The sequence below is a fragment of the Labeo rohita genome, chromosome 12 (genome assembly GCF_022985175.1).
Source record: "Labeo rohita strain BAU-BD-2019 chromosome 12, IGBB_LRoh.1.0, whole genome shotgun sequence".
NCBI classification, from domain to species: Eukaryota; Metazoa; Chordata; class Actinopteri; order Cypriniformes; family Cyprinidae; genus Labeo; species Labeo rohita.
In genome coordinates, this window is record NC_066880.1 from 2,943,684 (window position 1) to 2,961,100 (window position 17,417).

Sequence of the window (17,417 nt, forward strand, 5' to 3'; positions counted from 1 at the left end):
TGAGAGCAGGGCAGGACTTGTGCTTTAGTTACCAGTACTCACATGTTAGTGTGCAGATGTTTAGTTTTTGAGTTGTTCTTTTTCAGCTCTGCGCAGTTGCAGTGAGGTTACATATAGTTGACTGTGGTCACACTGGCAGCGTTGTTGATGGGTCTTGTGTGTTGTTGTCTATGTGCAGAAGTTAGGGCAAACCAAAAACCTGCTCTCAGCTTTAGATGACTCATCTTCTGATGCAAATTACACACACACACACAGAGCTTTTCCCAACTAGTTGCTGAGGAAGATGTAATTGCTGGATTTCACAGTTTTTGTTAAGTTTATGGCACGAATCTTTAAAAATGTATCCACTTTGTTTGGAGAATTACATTTGTGAATGAAGTTTGATTATTATAAGACTTCTATTAGTTTATTATTGATATTTAGCCAACCTTGCCAAAATATAAAATTAGAAAGTATTAAATTTATTTTTAAATGTTTGTTTGTATGTTTTTCTTAAATTTTATTGGCTCACCTGATTAATGTAGTAACACATTTTCTGTATTTATTTACTTATTTATGTTTATATTTATTTTTTGTGTTGTGATTTAATTATTATTATTATTATTTTTTTTTTTTTTTTTAACTGGCTCACTTGGTTAACTTAATATCATCAGGATAGATTTTTTTATTGTGTTAGATTTAAAAAAATTATATTTTCATTTTTTTTTTTTTTTTTTTTTTTTTTTTTTTAAGAATTATTATTTTTTTTTTTTTAATATTGGCTCACTTGGTTAACTTAATATAATCAGATTTAAAAAAAATATATTAATTTTAATTTTTTTTTTTTTTTTTTTTTTTTTTTTTAATTTTTTTAAAAAATTTAATATTAATTCACTTTTAACTTAATTTAATTTTTACCTTTTTGTTTTTTTAGATTTTTTATTTTATTTTTTTTTTTTTAATTTTTTTTTTTTTTTTTTTATTTAATATTGGCTCACTTGGTTAACTTAAAGCATCCTGGTGCTACTGACTTAACCAAGTGAGCAAATTTAGGGGAAAAAAATACAAATATTAAATGTAAAATAATAATAATAAAAAAATAAAATATAAAATAAAGCTTGCTGATGCTACTATTTTATTTTTATTTAATTTTTGTATTTTAATTTTTTTTTTTTTTTATTGACTCACCATTTTGTATTTATTTATTTATTTATTTTTTATTTTTATATTTAATTTTTGTAATTTTAACTGGATCACTTGGTTAACTTGGTATCATAAGGATGCATTTTTATTTTAGCAGTTTTGTTTTTATTTTATATTTTATTTTATATTATAACTTAAAGCATCCTGGTGCTACTAATATAACCAAGTTAGACAATTTAAAACAAAATAAAAAGCATTCTGATGCCTTTATTTTATTATATATATATATATATATACCTTTACTTCTGTAGCACAGACGCCTCGGGGCAAGATGCACAATGAGATTTAATACTCAAGGGTTCAGGGTTTGTGCAAACACCGCTAATAAACTGTAAGGTAGACTAGACTTTATAGCGACACTGAAATGTCTGGCTAAGTGAGACAATAAAATCCTTCATTACGCTTCCAGACCTCAAAGAGAAGCTGCCGACCCGCTCTTATGTTATAAAACCTTCCTGACTCTCTGAAATTGATAAAAGTTTTGTTTGAGCACCTTTGTTGTGTCATCCGTTCTGTTGGAAACCATTCAACCTCTGCCTTATTCTCACAATACAGGTGTCTTTTTCTCCTTCAAATGTTCCTGCTCTCAGTGCTATGGGCGGCTCACGCAACTTGGCTGTAACGGTCAGTTATTTTCCGACTGCAGTTACTCCTCATCACCTACGGCCAGATATCTGAGATTATTTTATCATTCCTTTTGTGAGCTTTTGACTCAGTGACTTCAATAGTGCCGTGCACGTCTCATTCCCTGCTGTTATGGAGCACTTTACAGATAACGCGCTTGAAAATGCCCATGTTTTAGCCCTCAGTAGCGGCCGTTCGGATCGTTTTCAGGGTTATTTCTGCAGGGCTGGTGTGTAGTGATGAAACCTTACCTGCTTTGAACAGGTCCTGGTGGTTAGTATTAGCGTTTTATATTTTAATAATCATTAAAACAGTATTTGATTGTTGCCATTTTGAAAAAACTGCAGTAAATACTTTTCAGTCAGAGTCAGGGTTGCCAGGTTTCACTTTCAGGGACTAAATATCACATTATTAGGGTCGCTTCAAGCCACGAATATACAAAACAGCATTGTTGAAGTTGCCCAGTTTCATGGGAAAACTGGATTTGGCAACACTGGTCAGATTTTATTTTATTTTATTTTATCCTACCTTATACCTTATTTTAGACAGCATCACTTGCATTTTTGATTTTTTTTATTTTATTTTATTTTATTTTATTTTATACCTTATTTTATTTTATTTTATTTTATACCTTATTTTAGACAGCATCAGTTGCATTTTTGAGTTGTGTTTTTGTTTTATTATATTATTTTAGTTTATTTTTTTATTTTACTGTGTTTTATTTATTTTATTTTGTTTTGTATGTATAATATTTTTTTTTAAAAATATTTACAAATATTTGTTTTATTTGCTCACATGGTTATGAGTAGCATCAGGAGGGTAATATTTGTTTTATTTTATATATATTTTAATTTACATTTATAAAAATGTAGGTTCAGGTTAAGATTTTTATTTATTTATTTTATTTATAGTTTTATTTTATTTGATCACTTGGTTATATCAGTATTGTCAGGATGCAGTTTTATTTATTTATTTATTTATTTATTTATTTATTTTATTTTATTGCATAAATAATGTATTTTTTAATATTTAATTTAAAAAAAAAAAAATTAAATTGTATTTTTATTTTATTTGCCCACCTAGTCTCAGGATGCTAATATTTATTTACTTTTATTTTATTTACTCATGTGGTTATCTCAGTAGTGTCAGGACGCTATTTTATTTTATTTTATTTTATTTTATTTTATTTTATTTGCTTGCTTATATCAGTAGCATCTGAATGGTAATATTCATTTTATAGTATGTAAATAGCTGCTAATTTTATTAGTTGTTTGTTAGTTTTCAATGTAAAATTTGGTGAAACTGAGTATGTGTATGGGTGCTTTCTGAACATTTCCGACACATTTTAACAATACCATGATATTGATAATTGATCATTTTGGTCACTATAATCGTGCTATAAAATCTTCATAGCCTTTCATGTCTAGTCTGTGGATTAGATACAGGTTTGGAGGGCAGGCGAGTGACTGCAGCTGGTGTCCGTGTTCAGCTCAGTGGGCTCCATTCACTCAGAGCCAGGCTGGAAGAGAGGCGACTGAAGCGTCTGCTTTCTCTCTCTCTCTCTCGGGGGACACGGGCGCCTCTAGGGGCCTGAACTTCCTGTCAGAGAGAGGAGATCCTCTTTGTGTGTCTCCCTTCCTCTCTTCCTCTCTGTGTTTAGGCTTCTTCCTCCAGATCAGATCCAAAACCCAGTGAGCTGCACAACTGAGCAGTGTTTTTATGCATAATATGCGCATGAAAGCTGTTACAAACAATTGACAGATAATCATTATTATTATTATTATTAACTGTTATTATTATACTCTGTTTTAGGCAGCATCACATGCATTTATTATTTTATTTTATTTTATTTTATTGTCCTCACTAGGATATCTCAACAGACAGGGTGGATTATATATTAATTGCTCAGTTGGTTGATCTCGGTGTCATCAGCATGGTATCAGCATTTAATTTAATTTTATTTTTTATATTATTAAAATTTGTGGGTTTTTTACTGTCCATGTGGTTATCACAATAGGTTCAAGATGCTAAGATTTTTATTTATGTATTTCATTTAAAGTTTTATTTTATTTGATATCTTGATTATCTTAAGTGTCAGGATACTATTTTTAATTTTTTATTATTATTATTTTTTATTTTGCTGTTTTACTTTATTTGCTTGTTTATCCCAGCAGCATCAGGATAACAATATTCATTTTATAGTATAAACAATATTCATTTATTATTTTTTTAATATTTAATTTGATCAAAATTATTTTTTATTTTATTTTATTTACCTCACTAGGTTATCTCAGCAAAGTCAGGATGAATTTATTTATTTATTTATTTATTTATTTATTTATTTATTTAATCATTTATTTATATCTATTTATTTATCTATTGCTCAGTTGGTTATCTCAGTGGCATCAATATGATAATATTTATTTTATTTTTATTTTTTAAACATATTTTTTTCGTTATTAAATTATATTTACATTTTTTATTATATTTACTCACATGGATATCCGAGTAGCATCAGGATGGTAATATTCATTTTGTGTTATTTATTTATAATATTTAATTTTATTAAAAATGTTATTTTATATTATTTTATCTGTCTATGTGGTTGTCACAATAGCTTTAGGATCTTAAGATTTTTATTTATGTATTTTATTTATAGTTTTATTTTATTTAAAATCTTGGTTATCTCAATAGTGTCAGAACACTCTTTTTTAATTAATTAATTTTTATTTACTTGTTTGTTTATCTCCAAAGCATTGGGATGGTAATATTCATTTAATAGTATAAATAATATATTTTTTAAATATTTAATTTTATAAATATATATATATATATATTTTTGTTTTATTTCATTTGCTCACTTTGTTGTTCCAGTAGTCTTAGGATGCTAATGTGTATTTATTTATTCATTTATTTTATTTAGTTTTATTTTATTTGCTCACTTGGTTATCTCAGTAGTGTCAGGATTATTATTGTATTAATAATACTTTAATTTAAGATTTATTTATATTTATAGGGTTAGTTTTCATTTGTAGCATCATGATGTTAATATTTTATATTAATAATGATTGATTGGTTTCTATCTCTGCAGAGTTTAGAGAGAGTTGCTGCCTATGTAGACGGACACCGAGGTGTCTCATGTTTTTCATCAGTTCCTCTATTTCACGCTGTAAATGTCTCTTATGTAATAAATGACCTGTAGCGGTTGTGCATTACTGCGGTCTGTTTAGCCACCTGTTAGCCAGGCTTTGAGATTCCAATCACAGCAGTCTGAGTTGAGCTCATATAATCATTTGTGTGTTTACGTGTGCGTTTCCTCGAGTGGAAGGGGAGAAAACTCTGAGAGAGATGTCATCTCTGCAATGTTCTTCCTACTAAGATAAGAGCTGAATCTATGGCGGTTTGTGACGCGTATGCACATTAGGGACACATTTTCAACCATTTCCTTTTCCTCTTCTCTCTAGGCATTGCTCTGCTCTCCTGTGGTGGAAGTGTCTGTCTCTCCATGTATTGTTTGTTGTGTAATTGGATTGGCTTCTTGTGGGACTATCAGAACAGCAGCATATGGGATTTGATGTGCGGATCTGCTTGTCTGGAGCGTGTGCAGATGAGCGGAAGCTCTGCTGGCTCATGACTTTCTCAAGTTTGTCTGACTTAGTTGGGATGTCACTTCATGTATATGGTTCTGTAGAAATGTTGAATGTGTATGCAGCAATTAAAGCTCTGTTAGTTCATACATGCATTATTAAACGTGTTCGTGGCACAATGTAAATTACCATCTAAACTCTTTTAAAAATTTGGGGTTGGTAAGATATTTAAATGTTTTTGAAAGAGGACTTTTGTGCTCGCCAAGGCTGCATTTATTTGATTTAAAATAGAGTAAAATCAGTAATATTGAGAAATGTTATTACTATTTATGATAACCGTTTTCTATTTGACTATATTATAAGATGTAATTTATTTCTGTGATGCAAAGCTGAATTTTCAGCGTCATTACTCCGGTCTTCAGTGTCACATGATCCTTCAGATATCATTCTAATTTTTGTGGATATATTTTAATATGCAAAAGAACAGCTTTAAAAAAAAAAATAGAATTCATTTGAATACAATTTATGTAAAAAAGAAATGCTGCTTTGCTGTATAAAATATTAATTCACAAATTAATAAAAGATTAATATTAATTAATAAAAAAAAAAAAAATGGTTGTCCCCAAATTTTTAACTGTAGTATTGTACTGGAAATTAGAAATAATAATTTATTTTTATTTTATTCATTTAAATCACAAAAATAAAGGCTAATTCAACATGTGAATTATATAGTAGTATAGTAGTATTGTTCTTAGATTAGAAGCTCTTTTTCTTTATAATATTTAAATTAATATTTAAGTTTCTTTAATTAAAAAAAAAATAGTAATAAAAAAAATATATATGAATATCTACAAACCAAAATTTGGTCCAAGAAAAGACCATACTAAGTGATTGGTAAAGTTACCCGTTTATTTTTTTTTTATTTTATTTTTTTATTTTTTTTTTTATTTTATTTTATTTTATTTTTATTTTATTTTATTTTATTTTATTTTATTTTATTTTATTTTATTTTATTTTATTTTATTTCATTTTATTTTATTTTTTAAATCACAAAAAAAAGTCTAATTTAACATGTGAATTTTATTTTACTTTACTTTTATTTAACTTTATTCTGATTTAATTAATTTTATTTTATTTTATTCATTTTATTGTATTTTGTGTGGATCGTCTTGTCTTTATTTTTTTATGTTGACTTCATGTTTACACTTTAAATGACAAAATCACAGATTTTTATGTCGGAGATGCAAAAATTGCTAACTTAATTTACAGTAAATAGAACTTAAATCTGCTTATAAAAAATTTACGTTTCCTTAATTTAAAAAAACCCTGATTTGATTTAATTTAATTAAATGCAATTAAATGTAATGCAATGCAATTTAAAGCAATGCAGTGTCATTTAATTTTTAAATTTTATTTTATTTTTTATATAATTCAGCATAAATAAATACTAGTATTATTGGTATTAAGCTCTTTTTGATTTATAGTCAGATCTGAAATGTGTTATTTGCTTGTGTTTATCTGGTACTTTAGAGCTTTTTTCTTTTGTATAGTTTCGTAACTTATAATTATTGGCTTGCGTGCATGTAATTGCAGATAAATAGAGCGTTTCTCAGACTCGCCATCTAAACAGACGTGCATTGAAATGTTTTGTCCTGTTGTGCTGTAGAGGTGTTCAATTCAGATTCAGGAAAAAAAACAGTGGAGGGAGGGAGATTACAGAGAGAAATGACTGCTTTGTGTTTCTCTGCGTGTGTGAAAGGTCTCAAAAGGCCCACGGTCAGAATGTTGTGTAATTACTCTTTCTCTCTGCTCAGAGACTTTGAGTTCGCAGAGGAAAGCAGCATGTGTGAGAATGAAGGTGAGAGTCTGACAGAGACCGAAATAGAGACAGTAATTAACCCTCACAGGTCTCGCTCTCATCTCGTCCTCTGCTGTCTCTCTGTCACGGGGTCGTGTGTCATCGATGAACACGCCGGTAAAACTCGACTTGTGGAGCGCCCGTCCGTTTACTGAAGCCGTCACACGCTTCCTGAAGGAAATACCAGTGTTTGCAGGGCCACAATGAGTGTTAAGATGAATACGGATGGTGATTTTTTTTTTTTTTTTTTTTACTGCCAAGCCCCAAAAAGACAAACATTCATTCGTGATGTTTTGGGTCATATTGTTCCTGGTGTTTATTGTGGAGCTGCTGCTGTTTGTTGTGTGGTTAGTTATTGCATTGCTGTATCATCTATAACTCTCTCTCACACACACAGCAAGCAGAAATTGATGCCATGTGTCTCACTACGGTGTTTTATGTTTTCTGTCCGCAGCAATCTATAACTATGACGCTCGCAGTGATGAAGAGCTGTCCTTACAGATCGGAGACACTGTACACATTCTGGAGACTTACGAAGGTGAAACACACACACACACACACGCACGCAGATTCTTATGTAACTAGATGTGACACAGCGAAACGTCAGTGTTAAAAGATGATTATTCAAGCTTAACCATTTAAGCCTTCACCAGAGCTATTTTAAGGAAAGTTGATTGATCAATAATTTATTTAAAATATGAGTATTTACAAAGATATTTTATTTTATTTTATTTTAATTATTTATTTTAATTATTATTTTATTTTATTTTTTATTTTTTTTATTATTTTTTTTTTATTTTATTATTTTAGTTTTATCTTTAAATTACATTTGATTTAATTTGGATTTATTTTCTCTCATTTTCTTTTGATCTTATTTAATTTTTATTAGTTTTAATGTTTATTTTATCTGTTTTTTTTATTTTATTTTATTTTATGTGGATCGTCTTTTCTTTATTTTTTATGTTGGCTTCATATTTACACTTTAAATGAATGATGAAATCGCATATCTTTTTTTTTTTTTTCTTTTTAATTATGTCGGTTTGAGAGATGCAAAAATTGCAAACTTTTATTTTATTTTTATTTTTATTATTTTTATTTTGGTCTTATTTAATTTTACTTTGTTTTATCTGGGTTTTTTTATTATTTAACTTTTTTATTTTATTTTAATTTCATCTTATTAATTTCCTTTGGTCTATTTTACGTTTTATCATTTTATTTTATTTATTTATTTTTTTTTAATCTAATTTTCTTTCAATCTTTTTTTAATTTTACTTGTCTGTTTGTTTTATCTTTATTTTATCATTTTACCTTTTTTACTTTATTTTATTTTTAATTTGATCCTATATTTATTTCATTTGGTTGATTTTATTTTATTTTTTCTTTGGCTTTAATTTTCTTTTAATCTTATGTAATTTTACATTGTTTTATCTTTTTATTTTGTCTGTATTTTATTTTTCTTATTGCTTTTATTATTTTACTTTATTTTATTTTATTTTTAATTTAATTTTTGTTTCGTTTGGTCCATTTTTAATTTTATCCTTCTATATTTTTGATTTTATTTTACTTTTTCACTCAGTTTAACTTGTTTTATTTTACTATATTTTATTTCTTTTTTCCCCTATTTTTTGGTTTATTTTAATTTAGTGTAGTTTTATCTTTCTATTTTATTTATTTTATTTTATGTGGATTTGTTTCTTTATTTTTGGAGGTTTACCTCATGTTTAGTCCTTGAAAATTACAAAATCGCACCTATTTTTAAATTGTGTTTTGGTTTGAGAGTTGCAAAAATTGCAAATCTCATTTAAAATAAATAAAATATTCAAACCAGCTCATATAATATTAAAATTATCCTTGACATTTTCAGAAGGTTAAGTACCACATCTTAGTGACCATTTGCTGAGGAAAAAAAAAAAAATACTTCGACTCTTCATTTTATTATTTCTAAGACTTTCACACCTTATTTAGTAGCCAATTTATGTGAAGTCCTCTGTGTTGCCCATTCATTTCATTCAGCCTTCATCATTTTAGGACAGATATGTCATTATCAGAGCTTTCCTCTCTCCGTTCTCGGCCGAACTTAATAACACACTTAAGTGTTGAATGATTTGTTCGTACCTTGCGGACATGTCCGCTGCCTCGCTTCGTATCTCTTGGAGATTTATGAAACATGTCTTTTATAATCTCAGAATATTGTTTTCTAGATGTGCTATAGGGACACAGTGGCGTCTCTCTGTAATCTAATTGTTGGCATTTCCGTCTGACTGCTGTGATATTTCTTGCTCTTCTCAGGATGGTATCGAGGGTATCGGCTGAGGAGAAAATCGAAGAAGGTGAGTTACTGTATAAATCGCTTCCAGACTAGAGTCAGCTTTCTTCTTTAATGCAATCATTCAACAGGCCTCAACTTGAATTTTCTTTTGTTTCCTCTATGCACAGGGAGTGTTTCCAGCTTGTTACATACATCTGAAAGAGGCCACGGTTGAGGGCAGCGGGTCAGTATGTTCATTCAGATTGCTGAACCTTTGTCATTTCCCGAAAATGGAATGAAAGTATTAGCAACATCTTAGCAGACATTAGCTCCTTTGACAGACCAACTTGTTTCGGCCAGATTGCAAATCCCTCATGGAGAGGGCAATCCCAGGATTTGTTGTGACAAACTCAATGGGAGAAATGTTGATTATAAATCTGCTTATGTTTCATTCACTACTCAAAAGTATCAGAACTAGATGTAGTTTAGTTAGTTTGTCTAATTAAAAATGGATTAATTACCAGTGCAGATTCAGAGTATTGTGACATTAGCCTATTAGCGTTGTCTCCATATATATACACATATATATATCGTTGACATTTTCTGAAGGAAAAGTTCTACTGTTATATAATTCATTGTTTTATACTGTTCTATTTTTTTTTGGTTTTTTGTTTTTTTACTATTTTGGTTTAATTTGTTGTTTATATTTTTTTGCTTGTTTGTTTGTTTAAAGTTGCTTAAAATCATATTTAATGTATATTTAGTATTTCATTTATCCATGACATTTTCTGAAGGAAAGGTTTTTCCCTTTTTTTATTTTTATTTTTATTTTATTTTATTTTATTTTATTTCATTTCATTTTAAAATAAATAAAAATAATACTTATAATACTAAAAATAATACTAAAATAAAAACTTTTCCTTCAGAAAATGTCAGTGATTAATGATAATTATTCATGAATAATATAATTATTCATTTTATGAGTTCTGTCATTTATTTTTCAAACATATATTATTTATAAAATGATATAACATTAAAAATAAAATATAAAAAAGTCAATAAATAAAAATAAAAAAATAAAAATTAAATTAAGTAAAGTAAGTTTTAGCTTGCACACAGGAGACAACTCTTAATAGGCTAATGTCACCTCTATTTTATTGTATTTTTTAATTTTATTTATTTATTTATTTTTTACTATTATGGTTTTATTTTTTTACTATTTTGGTTTTATTTTGTTGTGTATTTTTTTATTTTGTATTTTTTGTCTATTTTGTTTGTTTGTTTAATGTTGCTAAAAATTATTTATATAATATTTTATTTATCCTTGACATTTTCTGAAGGAAAAGTTATTGTCTTTTTTTTATTTTATTTTATTTTATTTTATTTTAAAATAATATTTCACTTATCCTTGACATTTTCTGAGGGAAAAGTTCTCTTATATTTTTAATTTCTTAATTTCATTATTATTATTATTATTATTATTATTTTATTTTATTTTATACTATTTTGGTTTCATTTTTGTTGTATTTTGTGTGTGTGTGTGTGTGTATGTGTGTATATATAATATACATGTGTATATATAATATTATATTACATATTATGTGTATATATTTTATTTTATTTTATTTTATTTTATTTTATTTTTTACTATTTTGGTTTTGTTGTTGCATTTTTATTTTGTATTTTTTTTGTATTTATTTTGTTTAATGCAGCTAAAAAAATGACAAATTAATGCAAGTCATAGTTTCAAACCGTTTTTAATTTTCACTTTTTATGAAGGTTAAGTACCACCTCTTAGTTATAATCTACTAAGAAAAGTGCTCATTTGCTAAGGAAAAAAATCTCTCATATATATTTAATTCATTAATAATTAAATTTTAAGAGTTTCACACCCATAAACTCCCTGTTCCCCCTTTATTTCTGTCACTTCTTACTATTTTAGGACCTTTAAGCACAGATATTTCCTTGTCAGACCTTGTGAGTCTCCATGATGGTTAGGATGCTGTTTTTGAAGGTTGTTCCCTATATAGGCAGCTCATTATGCTTTGGAACATCCTCATTAAACTTCTCACTCCTCTGCTGCATCTGAAGATCCTGTTACTTCTGTTATTGGTCTGATTATATCAGCATCACTCCCTAAATCCAGCCTGAACTCAGTTAACAACATCCTTCCCATAGACATCCTACTAAAACAAGTTAGCACCCCAGCAGCCCATTGCTAGCCTAATGGGAGATTTTGTAGTCTGAAATGGATTTTCAAGCACGATTCAGGAATATAATACGCACGAGTGAGTGTTGGTTTGCTGTGAGTATGTGAGAGTAATTGGAATCGTGAGCAAAGCCCAGCTCGGATTTCATAACGGCTCTTTTGATGACTGATGCTGGTAATTAGTTTTCATTGGCATGAAGGGATCCGAATGACTCAGGGTCCTCAGGAGCCCGTAGTAAGCATGAAATACTGACGAGAATGCAGTTAAACAGCCTATTGTTTCCCACACAAGTGATATTGTTGGAAAACTCCTTCACTTATTGTGCTGTTTCTGTTTTGTACTCGATCACTGTTCTTTTAGACAAAAGGAGACGGTGATTCCTACTGAGCTTCCGCTCGTTCACGAGGTCACGACTACGTTGCGAGAATGGGCAGCAATATGGAGGGACCTATATGTGGTAAGTTGTATTTCCCAAAAGTTGCATACTCTTCCTCTGCGCACTTAAAATTATGCATTTTTTATAAAGAGTACATGGTTAGAAAGCATGGTATAAGTAGATGAATTAGAATGCAGCAGATGTCGGCATGATGTCATCAACTTTCCATCTTTTTTTTATTTTTTATACATGCATCCGAAATCTCCAGTGTTTAATAAATAACTTAATTTGTGATTTGCAAAAGTATATTCATGACAGAAATTATTTTTATTTGGAGAAAAATTGGGCGTTAAACATAAGTGTTTTTGCGCTGTTTTAATGTTTTAACCAAGACAAAACTTGCTTGAGCGATTAGCAAAAAGTCTGAAACCCATTTACCCCTTTTTAATGTAATGTAATAAAGATAATATAATATAATATAATATGATATAATATAATATAACATGATAATTTATTTAATATCAGTAATATCTTTGTCTCATTTTCTCTTATTTTATTTGATCTATTTTATCCTTATTTTTTTGGATGATTATATTCTCATTTTTATCTTGTTTGTTTGTTTGTTTGTTTGTTTGTTTTTTTGTTTTATTTTATTTTTATTATTTTTATTATTATTTAATTTATTTTTATTTGTTTATTTTATATTATTTTGTATTTTTTTAGTTTAATTATCTTTTTTAATATTATTTGGGTTTTGTTTTGTTTTTATATATTCTCATTTTATCTTGTTTGTTTATCTCAGCTTTTTTTCTCGTTGCATTCAGTTGAATTGAATTTATTTTTTATTCATTTTATTATTTTTTTTTTATTTGTTTATTTTATTGTGTATTATGCTTAATGTTTGTTTTAAGTTTTGTTTTTATGTATTCCTATTTTTATCTTTTTTCCGAATCTCATTTTTATTTTTATCATTTTTATTATTATTTTTTTTTATTTTATTTTATATTTTGTTTTCATTTTTATCTTTTTATTTTGCTTTACTTTTTTGTGGGTTTTGTTCTGTATATATTCTCATTTTTATCTTATTGTATTTTCATTTTATTATTTTATTTTTATCGTTTTTATTTTTATGTACTTTTTATTGTTTATTTATATTATTTTGTTTTCTTTTTTTTCTTTTTCTTTTGCTTTATTTTTATCATTTTATTTATTTTTTTTAATGTGTATATTATTTTTTTTGTTTGTAATTTCTGTTTTTGTTTAGTTTATTGCTGCAAAAAAAATTACAAATCCATGCAAATAATTAGTTTTAAAGTAATAAAACATTTTTACATGCATGTTTTTTTGCATCTTATTTTATTTTGTATTGTTATTTTGTGTAGCTGTCTTTTTTTGTTTGCTTTGTTTACATTACAAATCCCACAGTTAAAATCAATTAAACATCAATGTTGGTGTTGTCACATAACCTATAATGTCAGTTTTATCACTTTTCCACTATTTATAAACCACTTCTTGTGATGCTGAAGCTCCCATCGTATGCACACTTCAAAATCTTGTCGAAGTAGTGGGTCATTCTGGTATTTTTTTGGGCAATTTTTTTAATAAATACAGCAAATTTGGACATCCCACTCATTTGACACTGCTTTTTACATGCTATATATTACTGAAATATGCATATTCATGACTGTACACACAGTCATCACACATCATCAGCTTGATGACAGTAGATCACAGTGACATCACAGAGCACAAACACTCATTTTCTGACACACTGCAGTTTTCTCTAATGAATCTGATCGTTTTCGCTTGGGGGCGAGATGTTGAAAAGATCTGACATGATATGCAAATTAAAAAGTAAAGTTAGTTTTCAAACCTTTTTGAAAAGCGTCTCATTGACAGTTTATAAACACTTTTAATTGCACAAGCAAGCAATATGACACTCCAGGCCTCTTTGTCTACAGTAATTAAAAGCATTGCGCCTTTATGCAGCAGAATGCACTTTGATGTATTAATTAACACGTATTGCAGGGTTTTAACCAAACTTTGTGTTTCCAACAGGGCGACAAGCGTGAGATGTTCAACACGGTCCGAGACATGATCTACGACTTGATTGAATGGCGCTCACAGATCCTGTCCGGCACGCTCCCGCAGGACGAGCTGTCCGAGCTCAAGCAGAAAGTCACCTCTAAGATGGACTACGGGAACAAGTATGAACACACACACACACTGCTGACTCGTGCTGGTCGGGTCATGTTGGAACAGGGAGAGCATGAGCTGGAAGTCACGACTGCAGTTCGTTGCATAAAATCTGACTTTTAATGAGAGCATTTTATCGCTCTTCATTTTTAATTCAGGGTCTGTTTTTGCTGTGAAGGGTCATTGTGAAAAAGATTTGCAGCACTTTAGATTTCAGCACTTTATCCACTTTCATTTGGGGAAGAAAAGACTTGCATTGAAGGACCAGTAAAGTCGGGCTCATGTTACAGGAGTTTAAGGCTGATTATCCCCAATTTTACCTCCCGAGAATGGGAGAAAAAGTCTTGTCAAGGACCTTGTTCGATCAAATCTTGCACCTCCCGATTACAGATTGTGATTCCAAATTACATGGCGAAAATTGTAGTTAGTAACGAAACTACTTTTAGATTACTGTTAGATTACTTTCGACCTATCTCATTATCACATTGATTTAAATCGAATAGTCTTGTACCATATTAACAAAAATACAAAGAGTAAGAAAATATATTCCATCTGCTGTTTGGCATTATATACGTTATATTGCGTTATTTGTGTTTTGTTTTTATATATTCTCATTTTATCTTGTTTTTTTTATTTAATATTTATACATTTTATTATTATTTTTTCATATATATATATATATATATATATATATATATATATATATATATATATATATATATATATATATGTATATGTATGTATATATATGTATATGTATGTATATATATGTATATATATGTATATATATGTATATATATGTATATGTGTATATATATATGTATATGGTTTTGTTTGTATATATTCTCATTTTTATCTCATTTAGCTGGGTAGATTACTTACAAATTGTGATTCCAAATTACATTACAGAAATTGTAGTTAGTAACGGAACTACTGTTGGATTACTTTTGGATTACTTTTGACCTAACTCGTTTATCACGTTGATTTAAATCAGATGATCTCGTCATAAAAAATAAAGAGTAAGAAAATATATTCCATTTGTTGTTAACAACACAAAGTGCATTAAAAATTATATTGTTGTTTGGGTTTTGTTTTGTTTTTATATATGATATATATTTGTTGTTTTTTCTTTATCTCAGTGTTATAATTTAATTTAATTTATTATTATTATTTTGTTATTATTAGTTTATTTGATATTATTTTGTTCTATTTTTTTTATCTTTGTGTGTTTGCTTTATTTTTTTTTTATTGTTTATTTTATTTGGGGTTTTTTGTTTTTATATATTCAGATTTTTATCTTTTTTATTCTTTATCTCATTTAGTTGGGTAGATTACTTACAAATTGTAATCTACTTGTGATTCCTAATTGCATGACAAAAATTGTAGTTAGTAACATAACTACTTTTAGATTACATTTAGAAAGAGTAAGAAAATGTATTCCATTTGTTGTTATTAACAACAGGAAGTGCATTTGAACATTATATTACATCAAGGTTTCCCTTGATGTTTGTGGAGGAACTGCAGGGGGTTTATGAGTTTATTGAAAAGCTAATATTTAATTCAAACATAAAAATATTAAATTAAAATAATTTTAATATCAATAAAAATAGTAATAATAATAATATTTTATTTGCTTACCTTCATGTCATGTGACCATTAACCAACATCAGAGAACCAATGAATATGCAAATGTGATACTTAATTATTAAAATATTTGTTATAAAATCTCAGGGGTACTTCAAGTAAATATATTAGAGATGAAAGAGTATCAGATGACAAAAAAAGTTTGTGAATTTGTGCATTTTAATTTGTTTGAAAGGAAAAAGCTTTCTAAAGATATAGAAATGCATGGTTAAATAACCTACAGAGTGGTAATTCAAATAAAAATCAAAGTGTTCACTTCTTAACCCTGTAATTACGTAATCCAGATTACATGTAATCAGTAACTACCCAGCTCTGCACATAAATCAGGGCCGTCCTGGTTAATATCAAACTTGCTTGATATTTAGCATTTTAAATTGGGATGATCACGGCTATGACTACATCATTACTTTCACAATAGCCAATGTGCAACTGCAAAACAAGCTGCTGTACGGGTCCGAGAGATAGTGTAGATGGAGGAAACTGTATGTGGAAGTTTTGCAACAACACTGTCTGTATAATGTGTCGAAAACGTACCACAACCATATGAACAAAGAGAAGCGCTGGGGGTGAAATTGCCTCAGTTCTGAACGTACAGTATGCTAGCAAACATATGTAAAATTAGTTTCTGAAACGTCAGTGATGATTTGCTGGTGCTCTCTCTGGTGTGTCAATCTTGTAGTGTGTGTAATATGCCACAAATTTCAAAACTTCAAGAAGTAGGGGACTTATTTTTTTCGTTCTGTAGAAGATTTTTATCTGAAACCATTGTGCTTGGTGGTTCATAAAATGCTAGTCAGAGGATAACGGCACTTTGAGAGTCAAAAAAGCATATACAGTCAACACAAAATGAATACCCATGGCTCCTGATGATATATTGAGGTCTTATGAAGTGAAACAATCAGTCTGTGCCAGAAACTGAACATTATTTACAACATTATAATCTGTAATCCAGAGCCTCAGGTGAACAGTCGTTATTCAGCAAAAAAGTCTTCGATAAAGCGTTATAATCCATGAACCAAACCATCCAGCTACAAGATGAAACACATTACAGTCTTGTATTTGAAACAAAAAAGTATTTGGAAATCAGTCAAAAAGACAAAGGTACAAGACCGTGTACTTAAGCTTTCAGCGACGGAAAGAACTTCAATCCAATGAAGCATTACAAATAACATAATTAAATTAAAAATGGTGAAAAAAAACGTATCTATTAAATTGTATCTTATATCCATAAAAACGTTTTTTAAAGTTTATTTAAATATTAATGTGTATTTAAATATTGTCTTTACTTAATTTGCTCGCTACAACTCTGATTGTGGGATTTATGTACAGCATCATGGGTAATGTAGTTTCTTACTCAATTCTGTTAAATTTGAAATAATGTGAACTGATGGCTTCAACAAAAGGCCTGCCTGTCTGCCTGTCTGCCTGTCTGCCTGCCTGTCTGCCTGCCTGTCTGCCTGTCTGCCTGTCTGCCTGTCTGCCTGTCTGTCTG

The 17,417-nt window shown here is 28.6% G+C and overlaps 1 protein-coding gene across 2 annotated transcripts in view; it reads left to right on the top strand.

Moving 5' to 3' along the window:
* The window catches only part of dock1 (dedicator of cytokinesis 1), a 302,275-nt gene that overhangs the window by 27,983 nt on the left and 256,875 nt on the right, over positions 1 to 17,417 (top strand). For both annotated transcript variants that reach the window (XM_051123710.1, XM_051123711.1), the window contains exons 2-6: positions 7,706 to 7,789; positions 9,541 to 9,581; positions 9,688 to 9,743; positions 12,070 to 12,166; positions 14,144 to 14,292. In XM_051123710.1, the coding sequence (XP_050979667.1) occupies positions 7,706 to 7,789; positions 9,541 to 9,581; positions 9,688 to 9,743; positions 12,070 to 12,166; positions 14,144 to 14,292 (427 nt within the window). The remainder of the gene's footprint in view (positions 1 to 7,705; positions 7,790 to 9,540; positions 9,582 to 9,687; positions 9,744 to 12,069; positions 12,167 to 14,143; positions 14,293 to 17,417) is intronic.